Source organism: Dendrobium catenatum, unplaced genomic scaffold, assembly GCF_001605985.2.
Source record: "Dendrobium catenatum unplaced genomic scaffold, ASM160598v2 fragScaff_scaffold_1539, whole genome shotgun sequence".
In the NCBI taxonomy this organism is placed as follows: domain Eukaryota; kingdom Viridiplantae; phylum Streptophyta; class Magnoliopsida; order Asparagales; family Orchidaceae; genus Dendrobium; species Dendrobium catenatum.
The window spans coordinates 31,695-47,647 of record NW_021320001.1 but is presented as its reverse complement, the minus strand read 5'-3'; the positions used below and the strand labels follow the sequence as shown (position 1 = coordinate 47,647).

Genomic DNA, 15,953 nt, shown 5'->3' with positions numbered 1-15,953 from the left:
TGTTTTCTAAATGGGTAGTAATGGTTTGCAAGCTATTATTAGTAAAGTTTAATTGCTTTACTATGATGGCTAATTCTTGAATAGCTTGTGGACTTGAAGAAATGGTTCCAAATGGAATCATAGCGATTTTAGGTTTTGAAGTCTGATTTTTGATCATACGAATGTTAGATGTTATTTGGTTAACAAACCAATATGCAAATGGAATAGAGGCTTTACCATTCTGATTTAAATTTTCTAAAGTTAAAAAGTATTGATCACAGAAATGAATACGTTCCTTTTCAGAGAATATTTTACGATACCAGTTTCTAAATGATTCAAATTTAGGTAACATGTAATGACGGATTACCGTCTCTCTTAAATCAGTATTAGGACCATACATTTAAAATTGCATTTCAGAGGTAGTTGGGGAATTTTGATTTTCCCTTAGTGGATGAAAGATTCAATTTCGATTTAGGATTAATCCTGGATTAGAGGATGTTTCAGATTCATCTAATTTGGAAGTCTGATCTTCTACTGAGGTAGAGTGAATAGAAATTCTAGGTAAATGAATAGATCTTCTAGGATTGAATCTTACTTCTATCTCCATCAGAGGATTTGAACTATTTGGTCAATGTCTTGATTTATAATAGATTGAGGAGTTATAACTTGAGGCAATGTCCATTGATTTGGGAATGTTATTTCGTTCCATTTTATTACACGATTAGTTGCTATATTTGAGGCTAAAAGATTTGTTTCAATTAATATAGTTCTACTATTGGGTTGACCCACTTTCTTAACTCTGGGACTTAAGGTATTCATAACCTAAAAGTGAATTCGATAAATTAAAGCGATAGTTTCCGATCCAGGAAGGAAATTATATCCATATAATTGAAGATGGAATTTTAAAGCTTCGTATAGATGAATGTCTGTTAGAGATAAACTTAGATTAGGGAAGGTGTTAAAATAAAAACTGGTCCATGGCATAGACTAGTTTCCATAACACCCATTAAAGATTGTGCCCAATTAACACCATGGTTTAAAATTGCGCAATATGAGGCTCGCCTTGAGGCCCGCCTTTGCGCAATTCTAATAAAAAAACGCCTCGATGCTTACGCCTCGAGTTTTTTTTATGAGGCTTGCGTCTCAACTTGGTTGAGGCCCGCCCCGATCCAGGAAGGAAATTATATCCATATAATTGAAGATGGAGTTTTAAAGCTTCGTATAGATGAATGTCTGTTAGAGATAAACTTAGATTAGGGAAGGTGTTAAAATAAACTGCTCCATGGCATAGACTAGTTTCCATAACACCCATTAAAGATTGTGCCCAATTAAGACATCTTCCATCTCGAAGACATGACAGAATCGAAGCATTAAGTCCTCTTAATGTTAGAGGTTTGAATGCGATTTGGATTAAGCCAATATGTATATATTTGTAATCTTGCAGATAAGCGTTTAGATCATCGTAAGATAATAGTGAAATAGTTTTTTCGGTTGAGTCAATTGTTATTGATTGTTCTACCATTTTTATGGTAGTTTTTCCTTTAAAATCAAAGGTACCGATTTGATATATAAAATTTTTATCTACTTTACGTAGAGATCATTTATTTAAATCTTCTTCGTTGAGAGGATATTCAATTACTTCCGCGTTTTTAATATCGCGAGAAGAGGATGTTTTATCCCTAGGCAGGATAGATGAGGATGAGGAGGCCATAAATCTTATAAAGTTGATAAATTTTCATTTTGCCAAAAAATGACAGAGACAATTAAGAGAATTTTCTTGAGATAAAATACTATAGTCTGGTAACATTCACTTAAAGACATAGACTATCCAGGACTTATTACCCAATCCATGGGTTTTACTGCCAAAGTCCAATACATTTAAGTAGATGTATAAGAACTATAGTAATATAGGTCGAAAAAATTCGAAGCTATACTTCTTGCCTTTATCATTTTAAAGAAAATGAAAACTTATCAACAAAGAACTTAAGCTAACATGGCTCGGATACCATTTTAACGATTCAGCGATAAATTAAAGACAGAAAGTAAATGAAAGTAAAGGCTTAACAGAAAGAGGCAGAGAGCTTAAAGAGGCAGAGAGCTTACAATAGTTTTGCAGAACTTTTATTACAAACTTCTAATACTACTTCTTGCGGTGCCTTCTCTTCTATGAGAGGTTCACCGTTTATAAGCACTCCTAACTTACATAAGTGGAATAAGGAACATACAGAAGGGTACAATAATAGAGAGCACTCAGACTAAAGTACAATAATAGAGAGCACTCAGACTAAAGTACAATAATAGAGAGCACTCAGACGAAAAAAGTACAATAATAGAGAATTTTAGTAAGTGGACATAATAATAGCGGTACGGGGAGCATGCGTGGAAAGCATTTATTTATCTTCTTGCTGGCTGGCGCATCAGATTCGTTTGCTTTTGATAAAGGGGTCTTTGAAATTATTTTCAGAGGGTAAAATCGTCTTCGTCTTCAAGGATGGCTTTTCCTTTACTGGAAGAGGGTCCGGTTTCTCGGGATGGAGTATTGCGGTGTTCCCAATGTTCTGGAACGTCTTCAGATTTTTGAGAGGCTTTATCCGAGTCTGAAAATATTTCAGCTAATTGATTTTCATAGGCCTTTTGCAGACGAATTTTTATATGATCAGGAGATTCATGCGGATATTTTTCTGCAAATTTCTATGCATCTTTTTGAGTGAAAATTCCTCACGGAGGGGCAGGCTTCTAGCTTTAAGTTTGTTATTATGAATGACTTTATCAAGATGTTTGATTTTGTCAGGGATTAAAATGGCGAACTACCATTTAATAGAAAAATTACGAACGAGACATTTGATTTGGATAAAAGTATCATTGTTGATTTCAATATTCCATGTCCAAATCCATAGCAATTGTCCTTGAGCAAAGAAAAAAAATTCGCTCATGCCTTCGGCTAAATAATCAGGATAAAGCGTTTGCTGATGAGGGGACATTTCAACCCATTCAGAGTATTTATGTTTGAGTTCGGGAGGAAGAATGTGAATGGTAGCACCTTTCTGCTCCCACCATTTGAAAAACCAATTAGGAATGGGATTACTAATAGATCTGGGCTAAGAATAAACATCCAGGAATGACTTTTAGTCTGATTGAGGACATAGAAAGCTTTAAACATAGCTTGAATATAGGTCCAATAATTAAATAAATACCGTTTAGGAGGATCACCAAGATTTTTAGTATAATCCAGAGATTGAGTTTGAAATGGGGTAATACCCCAATCTTTAGGATGAAGAATTTGAAGGATATTGGCACGACTATAAGCGATTTAATGATTTTCATCATAATTATGTTTAATGAAAATACATTTTAAATGAAGGAGAATTGCTTTATAGAGCTCGCGATCATCAAACGAGTCTTGAACAAAAGAGTTATCGGCTAGATATTTACGATATAAAGTCCAAGGATTAATGATTTCATAATCTTCGATATTGAGTTCAAGGATTGATTCTACTGCAGGTTTTAAGATGGGTTTAAAGATATCTGAGGATGGAATAGATTGAGAGGTAGTTTGAGGAGGAGGAATTTCCTCGGGAGCACCATAAAGAAAGGTGCATAATGGTATCATAGGGGATTGAGAAACATAAATACTCTGAATGGGTTGAAACGTCCCCTCATCTGCAAACGCTTAATCCTGATTATTTAGCCGAAGGCATGAGCGAATTATTTTTCTTTGCTCAAGGACAATTGCCATGGATTTGGACATGGAATATTGAAATCAACAATGATACTTTTATCCAAATCAAATGCCTCGTTCGTAATTTTTCTATTAAATGGTGGTCCGCCATTTTAATCCCTGACAAAATCAAACATCTTGATAAAGTCATTCATAATAACAAACTTAAAACAAGAAGCCTGCCCCTCCGTGAGGAATTTTCACTCAAAAAGATGCATAGAAATTTGCAGAAAAAATATCCGCATGAATCTCCTAATCAAATAAAAATTCGTCTGCAAAAGGCCTATGAAAATCAATTAGCTGAAATATTTTCAGACTCGGATAAAGCCTCTCAAAAATCTGAAGACGTTCCAGAACATTGGGAACACCGCAGTACTCCATCCCGAGAAACCGGACCCTCTTCCAGTAAAGGAAAAGCCATCCTTGAAGACGAAGACGATTTTACCCTCTGAAAATAATTTCAAAGACCCCTTTATTAAAAGCAAACGAATCTGATGCGTCAGCCAACAAGAAGATAAATCAATGCTTTCCACGCATGCTCCCCGTACCGCTATTATTATGTCAACTTACTAAAATTCTCTATTATTGTACTTTTTTCGTCTGAGTGCTCTCTATTATTGTACTTTAGTCTGAGTGCTCTCTATTATTGTACCCTTCTGCATGTTCCTTATTCCACTTATGTAAGTTAGAAGTGCTTATAAAAGGTGAACCTCTCATAGAAGAGAAGGCACCGCAAGAAGTTGTATTAGAAGTTTGTAATAAAAGTTCTGCAAAACTATTGTAAGCTCTCTGCCTCTTTAAGCTCTCTGCCTCTTTCTGTTAAGCCTTTACTTTCATTTACTTTCTGTCTTTAATTTACCGCTGAATCGTCAAAATGGTATCAGAGCCATGCTAGCTTAAGTTCATTGTTGATAAGTTTTCATTTTCTTTAAAATGATAGAGGCAAGAAGTATAGTTTCGAATTTTTTCGACCAACATTACTATAATTCTTATACATCTACTTAAATGTATTGGACTTTGGCAGTAAAACCCATTGATTGGGTAATAAGTCCTGGATAGTCCATATCTTTGAGTGAATGTTACCAGACTATAGTATTTTATCTCAAGAAAATTCTCTTAATTGTCTCTGTCATTTTTTGGCAAAATGAAAATTTATCAACTTTTTAAGATTTATGGCCTCCTCATCCTCATCTATCCTACCTAGGGATAAAACATCTCTTATCACGATATTAAAAACACGGAAGTAATTGAATATCCTTTCAACGAAGAAGATTTAAATAAATGGTCTCTACCTAAAGTAGATAAAAAATTTATATATCAAATCGGTACCTTTGATTTTAAAGGAAAAAACTATCATAAAAATGGTAGAACAATCAATAACAATTGACTCAACAAAAAAAAATATTTCACTATTATCTTACGATGATCTAAACGCTTATCTACAAGATTACAAATATATACATATTGGCTTAATCCAAATCGCATTCAAACCTCTAACATTAAGAGGACTTAATGCTTCGATTCTGTCATGTCTTCGAGATGGAAGATGTCTTAATTGGGCACAATTTTTAATGGGTGTTATGGAAACTAGTCTATGCCATGGAGCAGTTTATTTTAACACCTTCCCTAATCTAAGTTTATCTCTAACAGACATTCATCTATACGACGCTTTAAAACTCCATCTTCAATTATATGGATATAATTTCCTTCCTGGATCGGAAACTATCGCTTTAATTTATCGAATTCACTTAAACTTAATTTTGGAGTTTTTAATGAAACTCTAACCATTAAATCAAAATTTGCATTGATGTTTAAGAGTTTAATATCATTTATTTAAGGGGCTCCCCACTAGCATTTCATTACTTTTCCCTTCTAATTTCCTTTTATCCTCATGCTCTCTCTCCTTCGAATGCTACTACAATACCTAAATCATATATGCTACAACATTGATGCACACCTTTATAGGAATTTCTCTAAACCTCACTCCCTCTTTTTCCTCATGATTGGCACTATAACTTAAAATTCAAGAAAAATACAATCGAATTCAAATTCAAGAAGAAAGAGGAATAAATTAAAGGCCCATCATCAAACTAGTAAACAATTCTTTTCTTCTTTTGAGCCACTCATTGACCTAATCAATAAAGCAGGATCCAGAGTGATGATGTGGCTTTAATAAAACCGAAAAATGATCCTTTAATTTATTCCAGTTGTTAATAGGTTTGTTTGTGCTAGGTTGTCCTAATGTGTAGATAGCGACCTTGCCCATGTTTACTACAATTGCACCAGCTAGTTTGCATCGAAGGGAGCTAAAAAAAACTAATAATAGCTCAAGGCTCGAGCAAAAAATCAGGAGCTCGTTAACATAGCTTGTCCTAAATCTTTAATCAAGGCAATCAGGCAATGATTGGGTTGTTGGCATGTAAAAGCAACTTGATGGTTTGGCCTATCACAATATCCGTTTCCAATGACATTGGAGCCGACAATCATTCTCACAACTTCACTTTAGGGTAAGTGGCGGTCGCAGACCCATAGAAGCACTAGCGAGTGCTAAGGAAAAGCAGAAAAAAAAGCATTTAAAGGACACAACATAGTGCATGATAATTGAATAGATTTATTTGGGAATTTTAACCCAATTAAACCTAAATTAGCCTTCCTTTGAGACAATTTATAACTTTCTATTTATGCTTTTTAAAGTTTCTTTTTCAACCACAATTTTAAATATACTTCAAAAAAAAACATTTTAAATATAAATTTTTAAAAAATTATGTAAAAGATATCATCCAGACATTATTATTTTTTTTAGTTGCTTTCCTAACACAGAAGCAATTAAAAAACTCTCCCAAATAAAGCCTTAATCTAAGTTCAAACAATTTCACTCATAAGAAAATTTGATCCCACAACACCAAAATACACAACATAATTAGATTCTTGTATTAATCATAATGAATGGAGTTTTTTAATACATATTAGAAAAAATATAAAAATTTTATTTGATAGCATTTCTGACACAATTTAAATAGTAATTAATCCTTCATAAAAATCTTAGCATAAACTTTTTAAGGATTAGTAGTGATAAAAAGTAGGACTCATGAAATCGCAATTAATGGTTCAAATGAAAAAAACTTGTATGCATAAAATACTCTTGGATCATCAACAAATAAACAAAATATAATTCAAAAGAATAGAAAAATGAAAAACAAACCCGGTCTCCAGAACAGTTGTTGGATAGAACTTTTTAAGATCTTCAGATGATAAATCAGGCCAGCCCAGCGTACTAAAAGGCCACAATGAACTGAATCAAAAGATAAAGATGTTAGTAATTAAAACTTTTTAGTTCTTTTCTTTTTCAAAACCATGTTATTATTTACATCACATAAATGTAAGTTGATTAGTAAATTTAAGAAGTATCCAAGAAAAGAAAAAACATGAAAATTTAAATTTACATCATATCTTCCTCATAAATTTATTTTCATTTACTTTCCTGAAATTAGTCCTCAATGGGTAAGACAACAAAACACATAATAATTTAAATCCAAAACTAGTGAATAGGATGCCACATCTAATTCAGATTACTTGACTGTTAGATAAACAAATTAAGGCAAATCTATGAATCAATTAGATGTGCTAATAAATGACCCAACATGACAACTTGATATGAACCGGACTAGAAAAACTCTGGTTCGGGTTCCATTTCAGGTTTAAGTCTAAAATGCCAACCAATTTAATATGTGGGTCAGTTTCCGGTCGATCCAAAAAATCCAAAAATAACCTCATAAAATTTTTAGAATAAAATATGTCCTCTTTTTAACTAGTTGACAACCCTCCTTCGCCTAACAGTCATATTAAAAAGCAGTCAAATTTTGAATTTGGGTCAATCGGGTTTCTATTAGGTCAGGTGTGGGTTAAGCATTCTAACCTGTATAATGAACAATTCAATTTTTGATTAAGCAATTTTGAATCGAGACAATTTTTGGCCATACGTGAACCCAGCCCATTAAACAAAATGGACAGTGCTAGAATTGATGACACAAGCTCTGTGAAGTTATTCACAATAAAGAACAAAGTTATTTCTAGCTATAGCTATCACACAATTTTTTCTACATAAACTCAAACAGATTAGTAGCATGTTAATTAATCATAACTATATATTTGCCCAACTATCAAGGAAAACCACAACTTTTCAAATGATAAAAAATGCATGTACAAGAAATCAACAAGCAATCAATTAATAAACTTTAACCTTCACAAAACTACGGGTATTGAACAGCAAATTAATCTAATTTGAAAAGAACTGTTTCATCCTCTTGTAGCATAATACATCATATCTATCCAAGAAAAGACTTCATTTCCTAGAAGAGCAAACCTTGAAAACCAAGTGTCAAGAACATCAGGATCTTGATAAATTTCAACTGATTTTCCATATCGTTCATTAGCTTTTGCCATTGCTTCTTCAGCATTCCTTGCGACAATATACTCTTCCTCACAATCTTTACCTACAATGTACCAAACTGGTATCCGATGCCCCCACCATAATTGTCTACTTATGCACCAATCCTTAATGTTAGTTAACCAATGTTTATAAATCTGCAGTCAAACAACATACAACCTGGTCAAGTTAGAGCATGTAAAAAGCCAATTAGGGGCCTCTTAATAATCATGCAAAGTTCACCACGCTTAAGTATGTTGAAAACCTAAAATGAATATTATATATCAGCAAAAAAAAGTGCGAATACATATAGAAGAAAAAAAATTCTTTCAACTGAACACAAAAGGAACTATAGTCCCATTCAGAATTAGTCGAACTTCAAAAGAGAATCATGCCTAACGAGATTCTTGAACAGTTGGTACCTTATCAAATCGTTCAGGAAGAATAGTTAACTCTCCCTTCTCAAGTGCATGGAGCGCCTTTTCAGCTAATGGCTCCATAGTCACAAACCACTGTTTGCTCACCAGTGGTTCTATTACCTGTTATACGAAAAGTTTTACGCACTAGTAAGTTGACAAGAATAATCAAGCATATAAAGATATGAATAAATTCATCAAAGTTGAATTGCCATTTATTTTCATACTTCTCCACCACGCTGGGATCTTGGAACTCGTGAAGCATGGGGTTCCTTTTTTACTGCCAAGCCAGTCTCTTCAAGATTTGACCATATTTTCTTCCGAGCCTCAAACCGATCTAATCCACTGGGAAGTATAATAAATAAATGTAGTAACATGCAAGTATAATCTCCTATAATTGTTGCACCAAGGGTTAAAGTTCCAATTTACCCAGTGAATTCTAACTATACCTGTACAATCCAGCAACCTCATTAAGAGTGCCATCTTTATTCATCACATTGAGTATAGGAAGTCCAAGCTTTCTAGCAAGATGGTAATCATTGTGATCATGCCCAGGGCTTATCTTCAGAACTCCGGTTCCAAATTCTTTATCTACATACTGCTTTCATAAGAAGCATACAAATTAGAGGGAAAATAGGAAAGAAGAAAAACTCAGTATTTTTGTAAGTAAATTTCATAATGGAGATCATTGGACAGAGAAATGATCATTTCATTAGAAAAAATTGTTTAATCAGGAAATACTTTCTACTGAACTGCTAGCCACCAAAACATGTTTGGATTAAATTTAGTGGATGGTGAAATAGATGTGGATATTATTAGTAGAATTCCGGTTGGATGGTTGAAGTGGAGGAATGCATTAGGCCTATTGTGTGATCGAAAAGTATCCCTCAAACTTTAAGAAAAATTCTATAAGATGATGCTGAGACCTGCAATTCTTTATGGCACAGAATGTTGGTCATCAACAGAGAAGCATAAAATTAAGTTAAGTATTATAGAGATGAAGATGCTCAGCTAGTTGAGTCATTGAGTGGCTTTACTCTTCGAGACAAAAAGCGAAATGAGTATGTAAGTCAAAAGGTTGGAGTAGCTACAGTAACAAATAAGATTAGAGAGCATCGTCTTAGATGATTTGGTCACATAAAACGTCAGTCTTTCGATGATTCGATTAGGAGAGTAAATGTACTAGATCTAATCAATGTTAAGAAAGGTAAAAGTAGACCAAAAAATTTTGGTTAGAAAGTATTAGAAATGTCCTTTTTTCTTTGATTTAAATGAGAAGTTGAGTCTCAATAGGACCCAAAGGAGAAAAAAGATTCATGTAGCTGACCCCACATAGTGGGATAAATGCATGATGTTGTTATTGTTATAGTATCACCATCTGGAAATGTTGGATGTAGATCACATTTGAAAAGGCTAAAGGCTACAAAGTCTTGAATTTCACATGAACTCAGCATCTCAATCTCGACAATCAATGGCTAAATCTGAGTTAAAATTCATGAGCTGTTGGAAATAGGCTTATGATGGTGATGCCGATTTAAGCATCTCTATATAGCCTACAACAAAGCATATGGACTCTTATTGATAGTTCGAGAGGGGTAATTTCTACTCTTTGATGTTTATGCGTATTTTTTACAAATGCATTATGCATACCTCACCTAACCCTTCTTGTTTCGTCCAAACACTATATTATATTCCGATCATCCATTTTTATTTATAGCCACTCCAGCCCCTCACAATGCCTCCATTCGTTTTTATATAGTCATCTTACAAGATGAGCTATAACAACCTTAACTGGCGTACCAACCCATAAATTCAAGAGGATTTCCAAATTTTTCCCAAAAAAAAAGAGGATTTCCAAGTAAATCTTGTATGCTATTCAAAATAACAATTAAGTTATTTAATCAACTAGAATGAGGCTCTTTGTGAAGCACTATCTCCAAAAAGTAACAGATTCTTGCATAAAAGTAACACAATCAAGAATAAACGCACGTGTCACTACAAGACCAAAATGCCAGATTCATTTTTATCAGATAGCTGAATTTAGCTTGTTTTAGCTTTGCAACTTTTTTATGACACAAAAAAAAAAGTTGGCATAGGTGTCGCATAATACTTGCATCCACAGGAATAGCTATTGACAGAATGAAAAGTGATAGAAGTTTGCAATACGAATTCTTACCTTGTCTGCAATGATTGGAACATGCCTACCAAATGTTAAAGGTACAATTGCCTGTCTACCTATGTACTTCGAATAGCGCTCATCCTGCAACAAGATATGTTGTGCAAATATTTATAAAAAAATCATTTACATGCAAATAAAGCTACACATGATATAATCAAATTTTAACCAAGTTCGAAGTTAAATAGTAGCTTAGTGGCTCTAAGCAAGTCGGAAATAAAAAAGTACTTCTAAGTGCATATTAATATAATATAAAATTCAAACTTAAAAAACTCCACGCATTAAAACTGATGCAATAAGTTCAATAACAGATGAATAAGATGATATACAAAAAAAAAATTATAAAAGACACTAATCGCAGGAAAATTTTCAGTGTTAGTAACTGGACTAACCAAGTGCAAAGACATATAATGTTCTCTTAGAATGGTAAGGCCACAGTTACTCAAAAACTGTGATAAATAAATGAAACATGTTGAATGGATAATGATGATAAAAAGAAAGGAAATTCTGTTAATAGAGAACAAAGCTAAATGGTTAACGAAGAACTAACATAAAATTGTAAAAGATAAACATGCAAAGCAAATATTAACCAATATGCACCATAAGATTAGGAGATCAAGTGGGTGTGATGAGGTGGAAGAAACAAAAATGCATGCTTAGAAGAAGCTACATGGAAAGAGGAAATAACAAAAGAATTTAGCCATGTCGACCAGGTATTGTAAAGATGTCCAGGCAACAATAGCAATTGAAAAGAAATTACATTGGATAAAAATGAATGATAAAACTTAGGACTTAAGAAATTGCATTTGATAGGAAGACTGCTTTTACAATTGCTGTGAAGACCGTAAGTGTAGTCTGAGAATAGCTTCACAAGTTCAAGAATAAGAAAATTTAAGGAAATAAATGAAAGAAGAAATAGCTAGAATGCTAAAATAAATACCAAAGAAAAAAAAAATTGTCCTCCATATTAGTGCCAAGATTTTGACATCAGACCCAGCCACCATTAAGTTAGCCAACAACAGTCACAAATCCTAAGAGGGGGTCTATGTCATCATCCTCTCTTCCAACATCCTCTCTCTAGAATCCTACCTAAACAAAATGGATTATTTACACTTATCCCCCTTATGATAGTTAATATTACACATAACTCCCATTTGTTATTAGAAATTACACTTGACACCCCTATTTTTTTATATTACATAGCATATTACGCCCAATCTATTTTTTTAACATATACTTACCTCTTCATATAAGATATTGCATTATATGTTAGCTCCAGTTCATCAACTTAAGAGATTCAAAAATTAGAGGCAAGTGTGATTTTAGAATATGCTTAGGAAGTGCGTGTAATATTGAATACTTAAGGGTTGATGAGTTTAATTAACCCAAAAATAAAGAGTAGGTTAAAAAGGAACATGTTTGGCGAAGCCTAGAAAAAATCATACCGAAGTGCACAAGATTCTCTAACATGGCCCTACAACTTATTTAGGACTTCATGGGGAGTTCCTCCTACCTACATGCCTCATGCATCACTTAATACACACTATAGAGGCATGGTGGGCGGAACACTTCTTGGCTTCTTGCTAACCCCTTGCAAGGGTTATATTAATTTCTAGTGATTTTTAGACTTCGATTAAATGTTTTTAGAAGGAACAACTAGTTGACATGTGGATAATGAACAAATTAAAATAATAATTAAAAGGATCCACATTAAAAAATGCCCCAACTCAAATGTCATCTACTAAAAAATATCATCTGCCTCTAGATGAAGACAAATAACCATCAGTGTTATTACTCATCTCCAACAAGCATAGAGGCACTCTTCATAAAATTAATGATAATTTTCAATGTTCTCCCCTTCTAGATAATGGGAAAAGCTAAAGAACAATCCAAACCAAAGGGACCACATTCATTGTCTTCGTGACCCAATTTTCATTCCCAAGTTTCCTCCAAATAAGTGTAAACAAAAGTCATCTAGGAGTATAGCTCAGCAAATTTAGTCAACACACATAAAGGTCAACTTCATCCATTCTTGATCTAACAAGATTTGAATTAAATTATCCCCATCCATTTTCTTTATAACAACATGGTTGAGTATTAATCGTGTTAACTTGGACTTGCACCGTTGGGTCATTTCACTATCTTCATCCATTATTCATGCTTTGCCAAAAACTCATCCGGATTTGTCGGCATGGTCGCTTTCTAGTTGGCTTCTTATTTGGATCTAGTCCCACGTATTTTCCATCTTGGCATTAATCCCCTTAACAACTTTCCTATCCTAAATTTGTCAGCTTGATCGGCATCCTCCTAGCACCCAATCTTGCGAGCTTGCCTTCTAAAAAACTTTCCCTCTTCGGCACTTAGCAACAACTTGACATCTTAGAGTTGTCAACTTTGATGCCTCACAAACTCGCCTTCTCATCAATTATCCCTCTTTGAACTTTAAGAACAGCTCAGCAAGCTAGAGCTATCGTTTGGAAAAAAATAAACCTAGTTACATTTCATAAAACTATAATGATTTTTTGGGATATCTATGGTTCATTCTTTCGAATGTGGGAGAAAAGAGACCGTTACCATTGATGCAGATTAAAATTGGCAACTTATGTCATAAACATCTTCAATTTAACCCAAGAGAAAATGAAATATTTTGATAAGAAATGTATTACAATTAGCATAGAATTGACTAAGAGAAGATTGACAGAATCATTTTAAATACCATTCTATTTCTTCTAAAAGTGTGTCAAAAATATAACTAGCACATTATTTATGCCTGGATAAAGCAAAGAAAATGAACATGAAAAATAAAGATAAAAATGAGAATAAGTTCTAAATAATGAGAGTTCAAATTGTTTCAATGTTAAAATTGTATGCTTATTACTCTTGTAAATTAAACAAGAAAATGGCCTAACCTCAGGATGCACAGCTACAGCAGTATCACCAAAAAGTGTCTCCGGCCTAGTGGTAGCTATAGTCAAAAAGTCATTTCTGCAAGAACGAACAAAAAAAAATAAATAACAATTTTCAACAAGGAATGAAGAATTAATGTATATAAAATCAACAATAAACATGTAAAAAGTACCACAAGGTATGAAAATTTTGGCCCAATTAATAGTTTCATGTGCTCAATTATTTGAATAACAAAATATTGACTGCAGCCAAATTCAATCAATTCCTAGAATATATAGCAATTGGAAAAAAAAACTTAAATCAAATTTTAAAAAGGTTTTGCGTGGTCCAGAAATTCTGACTTGACTGTTCAAATTGTTACAAAATCAAGAAAATTTGTTAAAAATGATTTGATTGCACTTTTTAACAAAAAAACTACACAGATATAGGTTAGCCTAACAATAAAAAGGGAAAAAGCATAGTTAATTACGAGATCATATTGCTGATTGAAATAACTAGGGGACCAGAAATATGACATAGCAGTGCATGCAAATGAAATGCTTGTAACAAACAAAAAAGGCATAAAAGAAGAAGATCAATACCTTGAACCTCCAGCAACACGGTACTTAAGGTAAAACAAAGTACCCGGCTCTTCAGAATGCTCAACTTCCTAACAACAATCAGATAATCTCCAAGTCATATTTAAACCAAATTTAGCAACCAACCCAAATTTGGACTACAAACGTTGAGTACATTAGCAAGCCTGAAACGATGAAAAAAACTACCAATCTTTTTAGATTTGACTTCCCGTAAACAAAAACAATAAATAAATCTCAAAAAGAGAAGAAGATGCTCAAAAAGAGAACAAGAAGAAGCGCAAAAGCTATTTAGTATACAGCAAAAACAAGAATGCTGGAGTAGAAACTTGCTAAATCTGGAAAATATGTTATGAGAAATAAACATATTATAGAAAGTAAAGGATGACAACTATCAAAGAAAAGATGATTGTATTAGATTGAGATGGTATGCTATGTATGACTGAAGAGATTAAGTATAAGTTAGGGAAAAGATACCTTTGATGCCATAGTACCATGAAGGAAGAAAGGTAACTTGAAATAACATTGCTATAACTTATCCAATAAGACCTTGCTAGACTAGACTATAGTTTATCTAAACCCTCCTGAAATGTTTCGAGCCAATGCACCTTCAGTCTCTACTTCCTACTATAGAATTATCTGAAACAAACTCAAAGCTAAATATGGAAAAATTGATTGCATATCCATTGCAAAATAAATGAAGATGACAAGCTAAGATAAATATTGCACTTAACAAACAATGACATGTAAAGGTGGGATCCACTAGTGGGGGCATAAGCAAGGAAATCTCCCACTTACAGATTGATAACAATAAAAAATATTTCACTCCATGGATGGATCACGGTAAAAGTACGAGCTTCATTAAGTAAAAGGCATCCATTCATAACAAAGTTCTGGCACTTGAACTTTGCTTGCAAGCAGGTAAAAAATAGCTGGCGAGATGTAAATGAAGAATAAAGATTTGGGTCCACACTGGATACAAGCAAACCGAACCAGCTGAAAGTAAAAAAGATTAACCACTATTACATCAAAATAGATAACACCAGAACTAACATACCAAGTCAGAAACTGCAGTCTGAAGGTTAGGAGACCAGTTAACCATATAAGACCCTGAAAATTCAAATAAATTAAAATTTAGGAGGCAAACAAGCTTCAGTAACATTATATATATATATATATAGGAGAATGTCTTTCTTCCTAGGTGGAGAGACAGGACAAATGACTTCTCTCCACCAAATAGGATCTAAACAACTCTTTGGTCAGGATGTCAGCATTATGATTGGAGGAAGGAATATATAAACACAAATCTCAATTTTGAATTTTCTTTAATAAAGTGTCAATCTACCACCATATGTTTAGTTTAATCTTATATAAAGGGTTGTTCATCATAATGATAGAATCCTTATTGACAATATATAAAATCATAAGAGGCTTGACTATTATTTAGTCATTCGTCCTCTCGAGGGCAACAGAGGACGAATGACTTCCCCCCACCAAATAGGATCTAAACAACTCTTTGGTCAAGATGTCAACATTATGATTGGAGGAAGGAATATATAAACACAAATCTCAATTTTGAATTTTTCTTTAATAAAGTATCAATATACCACCATATGTTTAGTTTAATCTTATATAAAAGGTTGTGTGTCATAATGATAGTAGCCTAATTGTCAATATATAAAATCATAAGAGGCTTGACTATTATTTGAAGTTTTTTTATAAGTGCAGATTAAGTCAAATTAATTCATTAATTCCA

At 33.3% G+C, this 15,953-nt stretch overlaps 1 protein-coding gene across 1 annotated transcript in view; it reads right to left on the bottom strand.

Annotated features, from left to right (window-relative positions):
* Positions 1-15,359, bottom strand: part of LOC110112979 (valine--tRNA ligase, chloroplastic/mitochondrial 2) — a 61,876-nt gene extending 46,517 nt beyond the window's left edge. Inside the window, exons 1-9 of the mRNA XM_028700500.1 lie at positions 15,255-15,359; positions 14,204-14,271; positions 13,625-13,700; positions 10,716-10,799; positions 8,989-9,137; positions 8,767-8,884; positions 8,546-8,662; positions 8,061-8,281; positions 6,900-6,989 (exon numbers count right to left, since the gene is read on the bottom strand). Of these exons, the coding sequence (XP_028556333.1) occupies positions 6,900-6,989; positions 8,061-8,281; positions 8,546-8,662; positions 8,767-8,884; positions 8,989-9,137; positions 10,716-10,799; positions 13,625-13,700; positions 14,204-14,271; positions 15,255-15,359 (1,028 nt within the window). The remainder of the gene's footprint in view (positions 1-6,899; positions 6,990-8,060; positions 8,282-8,545; positions 8,663-8,766; positions 8,885-8,988; positions 9,138-10,715; positions 10,800-13,624; positions 13,701-14,203; positions 14,272-15,254) is intronic.
* Positions 15,360-15,953: the final 594 nt, after the last annotated feature.